Raw genomic sequence first — 18248 nt, 5'->3', positions numbered from 1 at the left:
AGATGAACTTAGACACATAGTCTCTTTCCATACGTTTTTATTCAGTCCCTGATTTCCAATTATGACAAACAGCCATTTTGTAAAAGAACTGCACATAGTCATCTTAGGTAAAGCAATAAAGTGAAAATAGTGAAAGACGACGTACACTCATGACAGCACATATTCTATCCTTAAATAGCCACCACAGGGGTGGGCAAATCATAAATTAACTAGCTAGTCCACCGAGCATGTAAACGCTCCAGGGTACATGCCCAAAAACGTAACTGACCAGATTTAAAAAAATAAATAAATACATTTAAAAAGGGGGGGGGGGGGGGGGGGGGGATAAAACAATGTAACACTATACACCAATGAGCAATAACATTATGACCAATGAGAGGTGAAGGAAGGTCTCCTTCCTTTGACACCCCACAAAATTTGCCATTTTGGAGACGCTCAGACCCAGTCATCTAGCCATCACAATTCGGCCCTTATCAAAGTCACTCAGATCCTTATGCTTGCCCATTTTTCCTGCTTCCCAACACACCAAATTCAAGAACTGACTGTCCTCTTGCTGAATAATATATCCCATCCCTTGACAGGTGCCATTGTAAGGAGATAATCAAATGTTATTCACTTCACCTCTCAGTGATCATAATGTTATGGCTGATCGGTGTATGGTGAGCTAGTTAAGTTCGTTAATACAGACTAAAGGAAAACATACGAGGATGATTATTATTCTTTTCTAACAACATTAAAGTGGCACATCGGGTTTGTGCCCTCAACAAAACATCAGCTAACATTGGAGTCTGGCTGTTGGCTGCTTGTTCAGATGTTTAACCAGGAGGTTACAATTTATTTTACTTGGGTTCATCAGTTTCTACATCGCCTGGAGTTCCTCATCTCATCTCATCATCTCTAGCCGCTTTATCCTGTTCTACAGGGTTGTAGGCAAGCTGGAGCCTATCCCAGCTGACTACAGGCGAAAGGCGGGGTACACCCTGGACAAGTTGCCAGGTCATCACAGGGCTGACACATAGACACAGACAACCATTCACACTCACGGTCAATTTAGAGTCACCAGTTAACCTAACCTGCATGTCTTTGGACTGTGGGGGAAACCGGAGCACACGGAGGAAACCCATGCGGACACGGGGAGAACATGCAAACTCCGCACAGAAAGGCCCTCGTCGGCCACGGGGCTTGAACCCGGACCTTCTTGCTGTGAGGCGACAGCGCTAACCACTACACCACCGTGCCGCCCGCCCGGAGTTCCTGTTTCTGAAAAAGATCCATCATTCGTGCACACTAATTAATCTGCCTAGCAAAAACTGTTCTCGCATCATCCAGATCCTGCCTCATTCGACGTACATGTAGTGGCATAAACCAAGATAAACGTAACCTACAAACCAAATTCAACATTTTGTTTTGTGAAAGGCAATTAGAACTCGATTTATTTTATTTTTTACTGTTGAACAAACATATCTGGCTAGTGATTTGTCCACCCCTGCACCTGCTAATGGTTAGTAGAGCTAGAGCTCACACTCAAAGCTTACATTAATATTAGAAGAAAATTTGCTATTAAAAGACAGAAACAAAAAAGTCTTCTGGAAAGCATAATATAACGACCATGAAAAGTTTTGACTTACTGTCATTAAAAACAAAGCTGTTCTTTGCATGTGAGCTCACGTGAAGTCAGTGTCATGGTGGTCATCATAAAGACACAATGATTTGCTAGAACAGTGCTACAAAGACCTTCAGTCTATTCCATGATCATATATTACACATTTAACTTTCGAGCTGCCAAAAGCATTTTCCTCGCTGCGGCTTTTAATGAGTCAAAACCTCAAATAACAAGGAAGACTGTAATAGAATTTCTATAGAATCAGCAGGAGCACAGATTTAATTCCATGCAAGTTCATCAATGAAGCAGTACTTTAGTATAGTGGGTTGTCCACTCAGCTTGCACGATTAGAAAAATGTCTTTTTAATGAGAAACTAAATGTTTATTTCTTAAAGATGCTATTTCATTCCCTGCGTTAATGTACAACACAACATTTAGATGGCCAAATATTTTTCTTTTTTTTTCTAAGGAATGAATTGATTTTCAGTGTAAATAACCACATGAATCTGACTAAGCAATACGTTATGCATAATTTTACCATCCTCCCATAAAACACAACATCCACTTGACAGTGCAGCAAAGATGCCTCAACTCTTGGCCACAGGATTTGATCCTGTCACATGAGCAAGACAGAACTGTGAACAACAACCGCCACAAGGCCCAACCCCTAGGCAGCATTTTTTTTTTGAAAATAAATAAAATTTAAAAATTGTCAAGTAAATTATTTGGTACAAATACACTGGCTCCCAACCCTGGTCCTGGAGTACCCATTGTCCTGCACATTTTCTGCTCTAACACGCCAACTCCAACTTCAGGAATGGCTGATAATTAGCAAACCTTTTAGCTGAATCAGGTGCATTGGGAGCAGAGGAAAACAAACACTAAAATGTGCAGGAGAGGAGGTACTCCAGGACCAGGGTTGGGGACCTGTGTATTAACGATTCACAAGATAACGGCAAAGAATTAAGCAGAAGTTTACCTTTATATCCAGAGAATTAACATCCTTGAGTGAGTGATATTAATGCACTTCAAAGAAGCATCTACAGACCTCTGAACTACTAGATCTTTAAAGGAGGAACAAAAAAACTGAAGCTAGTGAATAAGAACTTCAGCAGTGCAAAATAGTTAAGAGATGGAAGTGTTTCTCAAAACAATTGCACTCCAAGTCATTAAAGGTTCTACCTTGAAAAAAAAAAGCTGTTCACGTAGCTACTAATCGTGTGCGAAGTTATTCAAAATGAGGGCAAACTGGTACAGAAATGAAGTTTGTTTAAATGGAATAATAGTATTTTAGTCAACAAACCTTGGTGCAACAGAAGCAAAAATTAGTATATGGTGTGAAACAAAATCTATTTCTCCCCTTCTAGCTGCCAGGAATGGTGATGAATACCTAGATATGTGCCCTAAGCAGAGACCTTCAACAGATTCATATAATGAAAGTAATGTAGTTTTTGCTCCAAATACATTTTGTAAGGTACCTCTGGCTCCTTTTAACTCCTCACTAGAGCCTACTACCAGGATTTTATCTAGAATTCAAAGTGAATGTGGCGCTTGTGACAGCTGATGCAGATGAATCCCAGATCTCAAGAAATATTTAATTTCACTGAAAGTGACCTGGAGTCTGACATGCTGAGGAGAAGCCACCTTTTCCAAGGGATTCATCTGGGAGTGGTTCCCTAACAAAAAGACTCCACTGACACCAGTCCATACCAGCTTCAGAGCAGAGAGGTAGCACAAGAGACACATGGGACCCTCAATGTGAAGTCAGAACACACTGACCTGCTAGAACTGTGAATCTACAGCTCTAGGAACACCAAATAACGCACCACCCCATTGACCCAATAATGCCTAGTGAGTAGGTTCCAGGACCTTTAGTGACTGGGCAGAAGGTACTTATTGCAAATACTACATCGCTGTCATTTCACAAATCTGGTGAAGGTTTTGGCATGGAGCACACATATACGAGCATATCCAGGTGTTAAAACTACACCTGCTGGTTATCAAGTGAAGAACCACATTTTTTTTTCACCCGCTGCATTGGAAACACTGTGCTGAGCAAGAATTCTAACTTTTTTTCAGTGAAGCACAGACACACAGCTGGAGCTAAGAGCCTTCTATTGTGAAAAGCTTTTTGATCAATATATACACACTTGTCTTTTCTGTCAAAGTAGTAGGTGCATGGACCAAAATTTGGTTTTGTATTTTGAAAAAATAAAGGTGCAACTGCAAGCAAAACCTTCAAACTGTAAAACCCTACTTATGTTACACTGTGATGTTACACTGGTATTATCATGAACAATATGTTACTAGTGATTTATCATTTCCATACTGGGTCATTATCCAGAAGATTCTTGAACATATTAAGATGTTAACATCCTTTGATTTTAGGACAACAGTAGGGGAACCCATAAACCATGGTGCAGATTTTGCACACACTGTTACTAAAAAAAAGTTGTACCCATTAAAATATTTATTCATGCACTTCTGAATCTCAATGCTATAAAGCTTAGTGTATTTCCTGACAACCAAGTCTGATGTTTAAAAATAAATAGTGAGGCAGGCAAACAACAAAGATTTTATTGCTTAAACATGCATCTTAGAGAAGCACTGCTTCTGTTTGACCAGCCTTTTTAATTACCATTAGAGGAGCCACTCAACAGCAGCCACAGTGGAATTCAGCACTAGGATCAAACAGGAACGCGGCTCGGTTGCGGTCGCTTGGAAGGCAGTCCAAATGATACCAAGCGTCACAGTTGTCACACTGCACCCACTGCACTGTGTCCTGCTGCGGCAGACAACAACGCACTGCAGCACAAGGCTCGATGCCCTGTGCCACCCTCATTTCTTCCTCATTTTCATCATCTTCATCCTCTGAGGATGACGATGATGATGATGACGATGAGCTAGATGACGATGAGGAAGCAGGAGATGGAGATGGAAGGGAAGGCTGGGGTTGTGGATGCTTCCTTGGTCTGCCACGCCGTCTACTGCAATAATAAAAGATTAGAGATAAAAAAAAAAGGTCTCAAAGTAGATTAAAAATGAGCCACTATCCTAAAATAAATGGCATCAACAAGACTAACAGTCTGCTGTCAATTAGAGCATCTCAGCTTCTTAGGAAGATGGGGTTAGAGTGCAGGGTGAGCTATGGTACAGTGCCCCTGGAGCAGAAAGGATTTTTAGCTTTGGTCCCAACAATGGCAGCTCGGCGCTGTGAGGCTTGAATCAGGAACTCGGAGCCACTTTAACCACTGAGCACCACTGCATGCTAAATGATGAATGAGTTTAATTAATCTTCAGTAACCAGTTTATCCTGAGCAGGGCAACTGTGGAGAGATACATAGAACAATAAGGAGGCCACAGCCGAACATACTTAAAGTTTTGTGATGATGGCTCAAGGCTAGTTGTGTGAAATATCTGCTGAAATTCAATTAGCTGAAAGTGGCTGTATTTTTGAACTAATTCCACGATAACTGAAAATCCAGTTACATTCTAGTAGGTCAATGCAGCACACCAAATTTCAACTCCGCTGGACTTTGGGTTCCTGAGAAGCAGCCATCAATCGCAATGCCAGCAGCGCTGGCCATGCAGGAAGTGTCCATCTGTTTACATAGTAAATTGCACACTTTCGATCACCATGTACCAACAGAAAAAATATCTTCTGCTTCACATTTTATAGGAAAAAAAAAAAACTTTCAGAATATGTACTCAGATTTGCACGATACTGCTTACTTCTGACACTGCGATCTTTTTTCTGGATGTTGACGGTGAAACTGCTGGGTGCGGCCATGTTAGTTTTTGGTTGAAAGCCAATGACGCGCCACCCCTGTAACTCTAGCTCGCTTTCTGTTAGTCGACACTGGCCGAAATCTATACCAGAGCTCGGGAACAATGATGACCCCTGGTGGGCCTTTTCGCCGTAATTTCAGTCAAACTGGAAGCCGGCCAGAGACAGCGGAAGTTCTAGGCACAGTCAATAGATGTGCATCCTTCCATGGGGGGGCGGCGCTTCTGGGGGATAGAGAAAAAAAAAAAAGGTGGCGCTCAAAAGTACATAGCACTTTTGAGCGCCACCCTCTGTATTGTAACGTGTGAAACTGTGCTGCCACCTTTTGCTTGTTGTGCCATCACATGCAATAATGGGCATTTGTATGCCAATTAAATGAGTTGTAGAGAATACAGTCAGAGAGGACAGATTTAATAGTTTAAGTGAATAAATATTGTATAAATTAGTGTGTATTTTTTAATTTATGAGTGTCTTGTAAGAAATACCAATAAATTTGATAAAATAACACTGGGGGAAAAGTCAACATCTTTGAAGTACACTAGCCTAGAATAAATTGGTGACATTTTGCAATATCAATCTTTTTCCATTCTTCAACAATGACCTCTTTTAGTGGCTGGATGCTGGATGGAGAGTGATGCTCAACTTGTCTCTTCAGAATTCTCATCTCATCTCATTATCTCTAGCCGCTTTATCCTTCTACAGGGTCGCAGGCAAGCTGGAGCCTATCCCAGCTGACTACGGGCGAAAGGCGGGGTACACCCTGGACAAGTCGCCAGGTCATCACAGGGCTGACACATAGACACAGACAACCATTCACACTCACATTCATACCTACGGTCAATTTAGAGTCACCAGTTAACCTAACCTGCATGTCTTTGGACTGTGGGGGAAACCGGAGCACCCGGAGGAAACCCACGCAGACACGGGGAGAACATGCAAACTCCACACAGAAAGGCCCTCGCCGGCCCCGGGGCTCGAACCCAGGGCCTTCTTGCTGCGAGGCGACAGCGCCAACCACTACACCACCGTGCCGCCCTTCTCTTCAGAATTCCCCAAAGAAAATAATTTCTTTACACCACAAAGGTGAAGGCTACAAGAAGATCAGCAAAGCTTTAATTATCAGTCAGAATACTGTAGCAAAAGCGGTTCAAAAATTTAAGAAAGATGGAACTGCAACCATCTCACAGAGATGTCCTGGTCGTCCATGGAAGTTAACACCTCGACAGGAGCGTCTTCTGATGAGAAGGGTTGAAGAAAATCGGCATGCAAGTTCATTGCAGTTATCTAAAGAAATAGAAAGCCAAACTGAGGTGACTATTTCCTGTGACACAATACGGCGTACACTGCAGAGGAATGGCATGCATTGATGCCGTCTATGAAAGAAGCCTCTCCTAAAGCCCAAGCACAAAAAAGCCCACCTAGAGTTTGCCAGGGCCCATGCTGACAAAGATGAAGACTACTTGGTCTCATCACTCTGGAGTGATGAGACCAAGATAAATGTTTTTGGAACCGATGGCTTCAAAACTGTATGGCGTTGCAAAGGTGAGGAATACAAAGAAAAATGCATGGTGCCTACAGTGAAACATGGTGGTGGCAGTGTCCTTATGTGGGGCTGCATGAGTGCTGCTGGTGTCAGGGAGCTGCATTTCATTGATGGCATCATGAATTCACAGATGTATTACTCTATACTGAAAGAGAAGATGCTGCCATCATTCCGTGCCCTTGGTCCTCGTGCACGTTTCCAACATGATAATGATCCTAAACACACATCTAAGGCCACTGTTGGATTTCTGAAGAACAGGGTGAAAGTGATTCAGTGGCCAATTATGTCTCCTGATCTGAACCCAATCGAACACCTATGGGGAATTCTGAAGAGAAAAGTTGAGCATCACTCTCCATCCAGCATCCAGTCACTAAAAGAGGTCATTGTTGAAGAATCGAAAAAGATTGATGTTGCAAAATGTCACCAACTTGTTCATTCCATGCCTAGAAGACTTGGTACTGTTATTAAAAATCATGGAGGCCATACAAAGTACTAGATGTAGTAGTTTTTGTTGTGGGGTGTACTCATTTTTGCACCACCCTAATTTGAGTAAAACTGAAATGTGTAATCTAAGTTATATTATTAACCTTACTTTCACGTTATAAGTTAAACAGATGTTATATTAAACTTTGTCTTTTCAACATTTTGGAAATTGTTTGTGTTCATTGAGATATTGTTTAAAATGTTACTTTTCAAAGGGGGTGTACTCATTTACGCAGAGCACTGTATATATATATTTTGTGTGCGTGTTGTTATATGTGCATGCATGCATACACATACATACATTTTATATATGGCGGCACGGTGGTGTAGTGGTTAGCGCTGTCGCCTCACAGCAAAAAGGTCCGGGTTCAAGCCCCATGGCCGACGAGGACTCCCCGTGTCCGCATGGGTTTCCTCCGGGTGCTCCGGTTTCCCCCACAGTCCAAAGACATGCAGGTTCGGTTAACTGGTGACTCTAAATTGACCGTAGGTGTGAATGTGAGTGTGAATGGTTGTCTGTGTCTATGTGTCAGCCCTGTGATGACCTGGCGACTTGTCCAGGGTGTACCCCGCCTTTCGCCCGTAGTCAGCTGGGATAGGCTGCAGCTTGCCTGCGACCCTGTAGAACAGGATAAAGAGGCTAGAGATAATGAGATGAGATGAGATATATTTAACCGAGGAGGAAAATAAAACCCAGTTTTGAATTCAAAACTTCATACTCTTGATATGCCACAGTCCTTGATCACAACTAGATTTAAAAATGGCCCATCATTGCTGCTATTAGGACTTAACATGGCCCCCAATGCAAGATCATTCCCCAACCTTTGACTAGATCCATCTTTCATGGTCAGTTCAAATCCATTTCACCCATCATGAATTACAGCTATTTATGTATATAATTAATATACAGCTATTTGTGTATATAATAATTAATAGATCTCACCATGTTCTGATAATTATTAAGGGTCACACTCAGTAGTTTAACAGTTTTGTGAAGATCCTAGTACTAGTTTGCAAAAGTAGATTCTTTTTATTATGCAAATTACAGATGAGTGGGTAGAGTTAAATTATTCAAAAAAAGGCACTTTTATAGCTTCAGAAATAGATCGAAGCTAGCAAAGACTTTTGACTGTACACCATTTTCCAAAAGATATGCTTGATTTTGTGTACATAAACACAAACAGCACCTCCCTTTGTTTTGTTTTTTTTTTGCTAACAGCTCTCTATTAGGTAAAGGAGTAAATCTGGAGGGTTCACAGGCATAGAAGTGTTTTTAGTAAACTGGGATGTATGGATGCTGTCGCCCTCCACCCAACTCTCACACATTCACACAGGTTTGATGACGATGGAGTGACAGCCCCCAGTGCAAGCCCCCTTTATGTCCCAGGGTTCCCTCATGTCTGTATTACCTTCTGGCTCTCTCTTTTAGTTACACGATCATAGCTAGTCTTTCAAGCTACATGCTACTCCTGAGATACCAGTGATCTTGAATCTATCTACCCTCTGGACCTGCCTGATCCATCCTAATAGTTCTGAATAGTTTACACTTAAGGCTCCATCATTGAACAGTTAATAAATTCAGTCTGATACAACAGACTGAAAGTTAAAACGCTAATGATGTTCATAGGCATAACACTACTAAACTTTATAGTGTACAGTTGAAAATAAAATAAAAAAAAGGAAGGGGCAGCACAATCAACTTTAAAGGTCATAGGCAATGGTCGGAGGTGAAACATAGAATAATCAACTTTATTGTCTAGAAGAACGACCCAAAAAGCTAATTCAATCTTCCTAGCATCTAATTTGCACTCTAAAATTGAATAAAACGGTTAAAATGTACTGTTTTGCCCAATTTCCGAAGGTTTGTTTACATCACTTATGCCCACTTTCACCACTAGTGGACAGTCGTCGTGACATCTTTTAAGCCAAATAGACTGGGAGCAGTTCTGTGTTTACTTGCGAACCGAGCACACGTGTATGGACTTTGGTCGTGAGAGGTTGTGTAAAATGTCTGAAGGCGATAGTGATTTTGAAGTAGGAACTCTCCAAATTGAATATCGAGAGGTGAAACCATACATGTATGAACCTATGGCCGTTGCAAAGCAATCGGCGAATGTGGCTCACTGGTTTGACTGTGCAGCCTTGGAATCGGACAGCGACTCGGCCGATTCTGATCGTGGTGACCCCGGACCTCAACAAGACTCGCGCCCAAACGATTTATCCTGGTAGTGGTGATAAATCCCTACTTTCGTCGTAATACTAAATAAGAGCCCTTTTGAAGAATAATTAAACCGCCCTCCCTAGTGGATATAGGTAACGATTACTTAACAGTGTGCCGGTAGGCCACATTCGCCTGCCATCCGCGACAGACTATTTATAGCCTACTCCAAGCAAGGAAATATCCCTTTGTCTCATTTCCACAATGATTGTACAGGATCCCTCAGGATTCTTGACTTGTCAATTACAAGCAAAAGTAAAAATGTTTACCTCCAATCTTTTTGCTTGAGCATTGCTGGTCCGTTTCTTCTTTGACTGCTTGATTTTGTTTCATGCGCACAATCCACTCGCTCCGCCTCTTCTCCTCTTCCGGAAAAAGCCAATCCACTCGCTCCGCCTCTTCTCCTCTTCCGGAAAAAGCCAATCCACTCGCTCCGCCTCTTCTCCTCTTCCGGAAAAAGCCAATCCACTCGCTCCGTCTCTTCTCCTCTTCCGGAAAAAGCCAATCCACTCACTCTACCTCTTCTCCTCTCTTGGTAAAAGGTAAAACCTTTTTCCTGAACCAGTCCCGTTGTTACAGTTCAATAATACAACAATAATACAACAATAAGGCATGGTTTTTCTTTGGAAATTCCTGAACGCACGTCTGCACTCAAGCCAACCGGCAATGTAAGTAAACGGAAGTGGACTCAACTCAAGCAGTTTGTTTGTCTTGAATGATGTCACGCGCCGAGTGGTCACGAAAATCGCCGAACAGAAATTCGCCGCGATCCGCGCCGAATTTTCATTATTACTTATTAACAATACTTCCTGGTACCAGAAGAATATTACAGAGGGTTTAACATATAAAGTTTCAAATGTGCATAACTTAAACCATTGCCTATAACCTTTAATATATCAATAGGGCCGCAACAATTAATCAACAAATGTGATTCAATTTAATAGGTAAAAATTGTGGGCAATTAATTTCATTACTGATCAGTTGGACTGTTATGGATCATGCTGCAACGTGCTCTACACCACTTCATTTACACTAAAGCCACGTTTGCTGGAAAATGAACAGAGAGGAAGCAGTATGACCAAAGACCTTGAAAGTATGGTAACCTGTGTTTTAATGTGAGGATTAATAAGACGTGGAGGCATAATTAGAGAAAAAGGGCACCCTCTAAACCACGTTGTCCAACAGTTTCACAAATTTATGGTCATTTCTCCATTACTGCCATATCATTCAACAAAACAGTTTGTATGAGAACTAAATGTGCTGAAAATGACCAATCATGGCCTAAAATGAATGATTAGTCTATATGAAGTCTCATAATTAGCCTATGAGAAACATTTTCTCACTTGAAAACACAAATCCTGTCATGAAGCCAAAATTGTTTAGTTTCTTTTATTTGGGTTTTGCATGTGATCTATAAATGTCCTGTGTCCAGAATATGAATTCTGCAGACTTGGCCACTAGTGTCTTACTCAATTAGCTTAATTTTTTTTTTTTTTAAGTTACTGGTGAATGTTCTGGCTAAGCGCTGCACTGTTCACTCGTCAACCACGGTCAATTAATTAAGAAGGGCCACAACAAATATCATTTGGCATTTCTGTTACTGAAAAAAAAAACAATATAAAACAAAACTGAGTGGAACAACTTTTATATCTTGTATAAAAGTACTCACTCTCTCCTCTGGGGCAAATCTAATGATCATTCTCTGTTCCCAATAGCAAAATGAAAACACAAATAAGGAATCTGAAACCGTTTGTTTTAAATAATCACATGATTATTTAAATGCACAAATTTCAAGTGACAAACTACACTTATCAATCCTCATTACATGTACAGCAATTTCAGATTACTTTTAACATTGAAAAATATTAAGCTCCTTTAATGAAATGTCACGAGTCTCCAAGACACTCGAGGCCCAAATACGACCTGAAGCCTTGTTTCATTCAGCCCACATCAACAAGCTAAACTTAATAGGAAATGGCCCAGAGTTCGACCTTTCTTTTCTAAACAGAGTAATTCACATAATGTCTGGCAGTATTATTATTATTATTATTATTATTATAATAATATGACCAGATCTGCCAAACGTTCTGCATTTTGTGTAGGACCATCACAATTTAACATCAGACCACGCTTGTACAAGTTATCACGCAAAAAATATACCAAAAAAAGCAGGTTTTTTTCCCTCCCCATAAAACAGCAGAGGAGCCAACTGACACCAATCTGGAATGACTTGTGCAGGTGTTCTGAACTCTCTGATATTACCCAACGCTACCTGAAAGCCACGCCCACTTCCCCCCAATCTCTCTCACACTCCATTTCATTAATGTGAAATAAAATCAATCAGTGTAGGTTCGACTTAGATAACGGACACATTTCACATCAGGGAACCAGATTTATTAGGGATGCCACTGAAACATTTTGATCAAAAACGGCTCTCAGTTTTTGACTGGAGGGGGAAGAAAGACCTGATACTTCATTGTAGGGCTAACACTTTACAAATAATAACAGCAGTGATGATTAGCAAGTGACTGAATACACTGGGGTTTTTTGCTGCCCTGCTCCGTCACTGCAGATGTGTTCAAAACACTGAACACAATGAAGGTCCATTACATATAGTCCACAGGGACGCAAGACAACGGATTTGTAAAAAGGACCTTACTGAAAATAAGCGGTTGTGTGTGTTTAATTGCTTGCTGCAGAGTTGTTTAAAATTCATCATCAAGCTAAGGTTTTGTGACTGCAGCTACTGACAAACAGCATGACTATTGTTACACTTTTCTGTCCCTTGTTTTCTAGTTCTGGATGATTAAAAATCACTTTTCACAATGTTTAAAGTAGGAAAAATTAACAATATTGCACATGCTTAGTATTTACTAAAGAATGCCATGTGTGGCCTAGCTTATTTAAAAAAAAAAAAAATCATCCCCGTCTATCCTTCTGTTAATTACTTTGAATTTTGAGACAAAAAGTGTGAATACCAAGTTAAAGCTATTCTATCTGCACTGTTTTATCAAGCTGAACCATTTGGTCCTGTCATGAAAGAGACATTTAAATTTAAATGTTTTTCCACACACAACCAGAAGGATAAAGCAATAGTAACTCCTCCATCTCCATTGTGTTGCTCTATTCTTTTGTTCTGCTGCATCTCAAGAGTTAATTATTTAAATTACAAGGGGAAAGGGGAAAAAAAAAAAAAAAAAAAAAAAAACTGTTGAACATCTTTAAACTCAGTTTTGTATGTAAAATGAAAAGTGAAGTGAGTGAAGTATGAAACAAACACTGAAATATACTGAATTGCTGAATCAGCATCTGAAATGTTTTCTCCAAGCTCAGCTGATCAAAATTAGGGTTTCTAAAATAAGTACTCCTTGCATGCAAGATGATCACAGACATTTATAAAAGACGAGCACAAAAACAGTTTTAAGGTCAGCAAACTGAGGTACCTGGTGGTTGTGGCATGGAACCGTGCAGCATGTCCCCTCAGCGCTTTGGCTGGCTGTGCTGGGGAAGTGGCCAGCTGATAATTGTCACCTCCAACGACCAGTGAAGAGCATAGCGGAGTGCTGTTCGCCCTTCTCCTGCCACGTGGAGCTGAAGAGCAACGCTTCTGTTGCCGACATCTCACCAGATTTACACCTTTGTTATGGCTTGGACTTTCACTCTTACGCTTCAGGATCAAGGTGAAAGGAGGATGATCGAGTTTCCCATTGCTCAGCTGATTGAAAATGACTGCATTTTGTTTGGGCATGACCAGCTTGGTGTCAAATTGCGGCCTCATACTTAACTCCATGTTGGACAGAGAAGACTGGAAAATCTCCGACTCCGACTTGTACAAACGTCGTCTCTTCCCAGCTTTGGCTTTCCATGCTTCCTCCAACCCAGTCCTGCAGCCATCATGGTCCTCCACACTGTCATCTTCCAAAAGCACAGTGTGGGCTGATTTGCGTCGACTCTTGGATGATGGTGGGATGAACTTCACAGTCTCTCGACCATCAGAAAGAGAAGGAGGAGTTGAAGGTGGCACCAAAGTTTGAAATGAAGGTGTGTCGGCTGAATTTAGGCCAGTGGTTTTGTCATTTTTCTTGAAGGTCCAGCAACTGCCATTGATCTTACTAAGGCTGCCAATGGAGTTGAGAATGACTGTGGCTTTGTTGATGGACAACTTAGAAATGTCAAGACCAGGCTCTTGTTTGCAGTCCAGGCTTGTTCTGATCCGGTTATTGATATTGGACGAGAAAGAGCTTGCCTTTGGGACAGTTATGGCATCAAATTCCTGTGGACTGACCCTGACCTTCTGGAAAAGGAAATAGAACTCTGGGCTCCCTTGCACTGTTTGGCCACCAAAGGTCAGCGTATCACCATCAAATATCTCCAACAAGACACCTGACTGGATTCGAACATCATTCACCCACGTACCTATTAACAGATGTAAAAAAAAAAAGTTAGTGACGCTGCAGTCACCAGTAATGATCTGCACCTTCATATAAAAACACTGATGTTACAGAAATAATTTTTAACTTGGGGCACAAAAATTTGTTTAATTTGTTTATCCAAATTGCTGATATCTGGAATACGCTGAAATGACAGTTTGGACAAACGGGGGGGGGCCCACAACACACCCCACTGACTACTTTAACACTAACCATAGCTGCTCCGGTCCCTCACTTGGACCTTCCAGCTCTCCTCTCCTGCAGTGTCGGTCTGTTTTTCAGCATGCAGCTCAGCATGTACACGTGAAACAGTTGCTGAGTCCAGGGTAACGTCGCACAACTCTGCCAGCCTACCCAATCTGAACACAGAGTGCGCAAGTGCTGGCCGAAAAGTGTACAGGTCATGAGCAGAGTCTGATACAGCATTGCCATGGCTGTTTACAATACTCGATGATCCAATTCTCAACAGCTGGAAACAGGGCTGGATTCCAGGGAACATGTTGGCACGCCCACAAGGGAAAACAGCCAAAATGACACCCACTTTTAGATAACTTACATAGAACTGCAGCTTGCAGGATTACAACCCACCATTGTAGATTGTCTTTAGTCATTCAATAGTAGATAAAATCCTCTGTAAATTAGGAAAAGGTTTACACCAGCATCATATAAAAGTGTTCGTGCAAACAGCTGGATGTATGATGGTGAGGTCACAGTCAGATGATCTTCATCCTAGGAAGAAATAAAGACATCCATACATCACTTAAACAGAAATATGAGTATTTATTGCAGCGGAAAATAAAACATCAGATCACTTAGTACAACCCTGATTCCAAAAAAGTTGGGACAAAGTACAAATTGTAAATAAAAACGGAATGCAATAATTTACAAATCTCAAAAACTGATATTGTATTCACAATAGAACATAGACAACATATCAAATGTCAAAAGTGAGACATTTTGAAATTTCATGCCAAATATTGGCTCTTTTGAAATTTCATGACAGCAACACATCTCAAAAGTTGGGACAGGGGCAATAAGAGGCTGGAAAAGTTAAAGGTACAAAAAAGGAACAGCTGGAGGACCAAATTGCAACTCATTAGGTCAATTGGCAATAGGTCATTAACATGGCTGGGTATAAAAAGAGCATCTTGGAGTGGCAGCGGCTCTCAGAAGTAAAGATGGGAAGAGGATCACCAATCCCCCTAATTCTGCGCCAACAAATAGTGGAGCAATATCAGAAAGGAGTTCGACAATGTAAAATTGTAAAGAGTTTGAACATATCATCTACAGTGCATAATATCATCAAAAGATTCAGAGAACCTGGAAGAATCTCTGTGCGTAAGGGTCAAGGCCGGAAAACCATACTGGGTGCCCGTGATCTTCGGGCCCTTAGATGGCACTGCATCGCATACAGGCATGCTTCTGTATTGGAAATCACAAAATGGGCTCAGGAATATTTCCAGAGAACATTATCTGTGAATACAATTCACCGTGCCATCCGCCGTTGCCAGCTAAAACTCTATAGTTCAAAGAAGAAGCCGTATCTAAACGTGATCCAGAAGCGCAGACATCTTCTCTGGGCCAAGGCTCATTTAAAATGGACTGTGGCAAAGTGGAAAACTGTTCTGTGGTCAGACAAATCAAAATTTGAAGTTCTTTATAGAAATCAGGGACACCGTGTCATTCGGACTAAAGAGGAGAAGGACGACCCAAGTTGTTATCAGCGCTCAGTTCAGAAGCCTGCATCTCTGATGGTATGGGGTTGCATTAGTGCGTGTGGCATGGGCAGCTTACACATCTGGAAAGACACCATCAACGCTGAAAGGTATATCCAGGTTCTAGAGCAACATATGCTCCCATCCAGATGACGTCTCTTTCAGGGAAGACCTTGCATTTTCCAACATGACAATGCCAAACCACATACTGCATCAATTACAGCATCACGGTTGTGTAGAAGAAGGGTCTGGGTACTGAACTGGCCAGCCTGCAGTCCAGATCTTTTGCCCATAGAAAACATTTGGTGCATCATGAAACGGAAGATATGACAAAAAAGACCTAAGACAGTTGAGCAACTAGAATCCTACATTAGACAAGAATGGGTTAACATTCCTATCCCTAAACTTGAGCAACTTGTCTCCTCAGTCCCCAGACGTTTACAGACTGTTGTAAAGAGAAAAGGGGATGTCTCACAGTGGTAAGCATGGCCTTGTCCCAACTTTTGAGATGTGGTGTTTCATGAAATTTAAAATCACCTAATTTTTCTCTTTAAATGATACATTTTCTCAGTTTAAACATTTGATGTCATCTATGTTCTATTCTGAATAAAATATGGAATTTTGAAACTTCCATATCATTGCATTCCGTTTTTATTTACAATTTGTACTTTGTCCCAACTTTTTTGGAATCGGGGTTGTAATATGCAGTATATCATGAACATTAACACGTGAACAAAAAGTTATTTATTTATCTTTTAACTCTTCATGGTGTAAAGCCCTTTAGTGGTCAGCTGTGACTTAGCTTCTGCAGCTACTGCTTTCTTATTGTTTAGCATCAAGTCTTAACTGTCACGCTAGCAGAGCTGTCCAAACGTCAATGACCTTGAAAATGATGTCTAAATACAAGTCAAATTATACTATGCATTTATTTCTCTCTTTTTTAAATAACTATTATTGAGTTTTATAAATCAGAGACACGGTGCGCGTGCAGTTTTAACGCCAGCGAGTAAACAGGAAATGGCGATGGGAAGGCGCTAAACACGGCTGAACTCCCGGCTCAAGTCCACAAAAAATTAAAATAAAGTGCCTAAGAGTCATTTAAACTCCTGTTTCAGCTGAGCATTAGGGCAATAAACCATTATACAAATAAAAAAACCATGACATACCCAAAATATTACGCCAGATTACTACAAACCTGAACATTATGCCTCTTATTGTTTCCTCCTTACTACATTTTTTAGCGATTTCCTCCCAGGAAGTGCTTTGAAATTTGGCGCGCCGGTTTCCTTGCGCGAAATTTAACGCCACTTCCGCTCTAGCTGCAGCATTAGTAAAGCATCTGATTCAGTCCTTAGGAGAGTGGTTTCAGTATTTTTGTCATTAGTAAGACACTCGATAGTGTTCAAGGGTCTGTTCGAAACACACATGAAACAGAAAGACTTCGAGTCGTATCTTAATTGTTTGCCAAGTTCCCTCTGTCGCTCCAGAACCAAAAGTTCAGGGGGCGGAGTCATGTATAATCCAGCACCTCCCACACGGGCGGAGTCGAACCATTGGACTGACCTCTAAAGCGGGAATTCTGAGCTCGGGATTTTCGACTTCCGTGCATTCGAGGTACAAAGTGGGAAAAACAAACAGACGCCTGCATATTAATTTTATTAGCAACGCAACAAATTAACAATCCAACGATTGTTAATTTGTTGCGTTGCTAATAAAATTAATATGCACCTTAATTATTTACCTCAGAACAGTGAAGTATAGTCAGTGTTACAGATTTAACAAGTCAACATGTCCATGCTGATTGATCTAAAGCTAATACTTGTATATATACAGTAGAACTAATTTAAAGTGAAGTGTAGCTGTGTTTACTGCTGATGCTATGAGCCGCCATGTTGATTTAACGTCAGAGGAGCCATTGGTTGAAAAATGGAACCCATGTTCAAGGGGAGTTTCCCTTCCCTTTTTCTGGTTTCTGGGGAATTAGAAGTTACCTCTAGTCAAACTCAGCAAGAGTATTCCAACCTTCAAGTCCTGTCAGAAAATATCATAGCTACTGAAATATTTTGTAATATACAATCGTAACAACTCAATCTAAACTCATACAAACAAACTTCCAAGGAGGATTAGTTTTTTTTTTTTTTTAAAAGACCAAATCACTAATTTCCATAGAAACCATAATAATAAAGACAGTGTCTACTGTCTGTGGCTTATCTCTGAATACAAATGATTGTAAAAATGAATAAAACCATTAGATATTGTGATTTTAAGCAATGCTGATGTTAATAACCTAAATCTTAAGCCTGTCATTGACAAAGAACAAATGTGATTAATCTGTGGCTGGTGAGATCTCACTTTCAAGTTAAGGACATTGCTTAATAAAACTGAAGGAATTTCTAGATTGAACTTTGGCTAGCCCATGCCATCAGATTAATTTAGTTTATTTTAAGCCATTCAGAGCTGTACATGATC

The 18248-nt window shown here is 40.8% G+C and overlaps 1 protein-coding gene across 3 annotated transcripts; it reads right to left on the bottom strand.

The window, feature by feature from the left end:
- Window positions 1-20: 20 nt before the first annotated feature.
- On the bottom strand, window positions 21-17274 carry LOC132870887 (transcription factor 19-like). Of its 3 annotated transcripts, none has more exons than XM_060904823.1 (4): window positions 16946-17274; window positions 14278-14793; window positions 13078-14050; window positions 21-4590 (listed from the first exon to the last, which is right to left on the bottom strand). In XM_060904823.1, the coding sequence occupies exons 2-4, from the start codon at window positions 14561-14563 to the stop codon at window positions 4257-4259; spliced, it is 1593 nt and encodes a 530-aa protein (XP_060760806.1). In that variant the 5' UTR covers window positions 14564-14793; window positions 16946-17274; the 3' UTR covers window positions 21-4256. The 3 variants fall into 3 exon arrangements, with proteins under 3 accessions (XP_060760806.1, XP_060760805.1, XP_060760807.1); XM_060904822.1 differs by having other exon boundaries at window positions 16975-17274; XM_060904824.1 differs by having other exon boundaries at window positions 14621-14793; window positions 16975-17274.
- Window positions 17275-18248: the final 974 nt, after the last annotated feature.

The sequence above is a fragment of the Neoarius graeffei genome, chromosome 22 (assembly GCF_027579695.1).
Source record: "Neoarius graeffei isolate fNeoGra1 chromosome 22, fNeoGra1.pri, whole genome shotgun sequence".
Lineage (NCBI taxonomy): Eukaryota > Metazoa > Chordata > Actinopteri > Siluriformes > Ariidae > Neoarius > Neoarius graeffei.
Note: the sequence above shows the minus strand (reverse complement) of the source record. Positions and strands in the feature narration are given on the sequence as shown.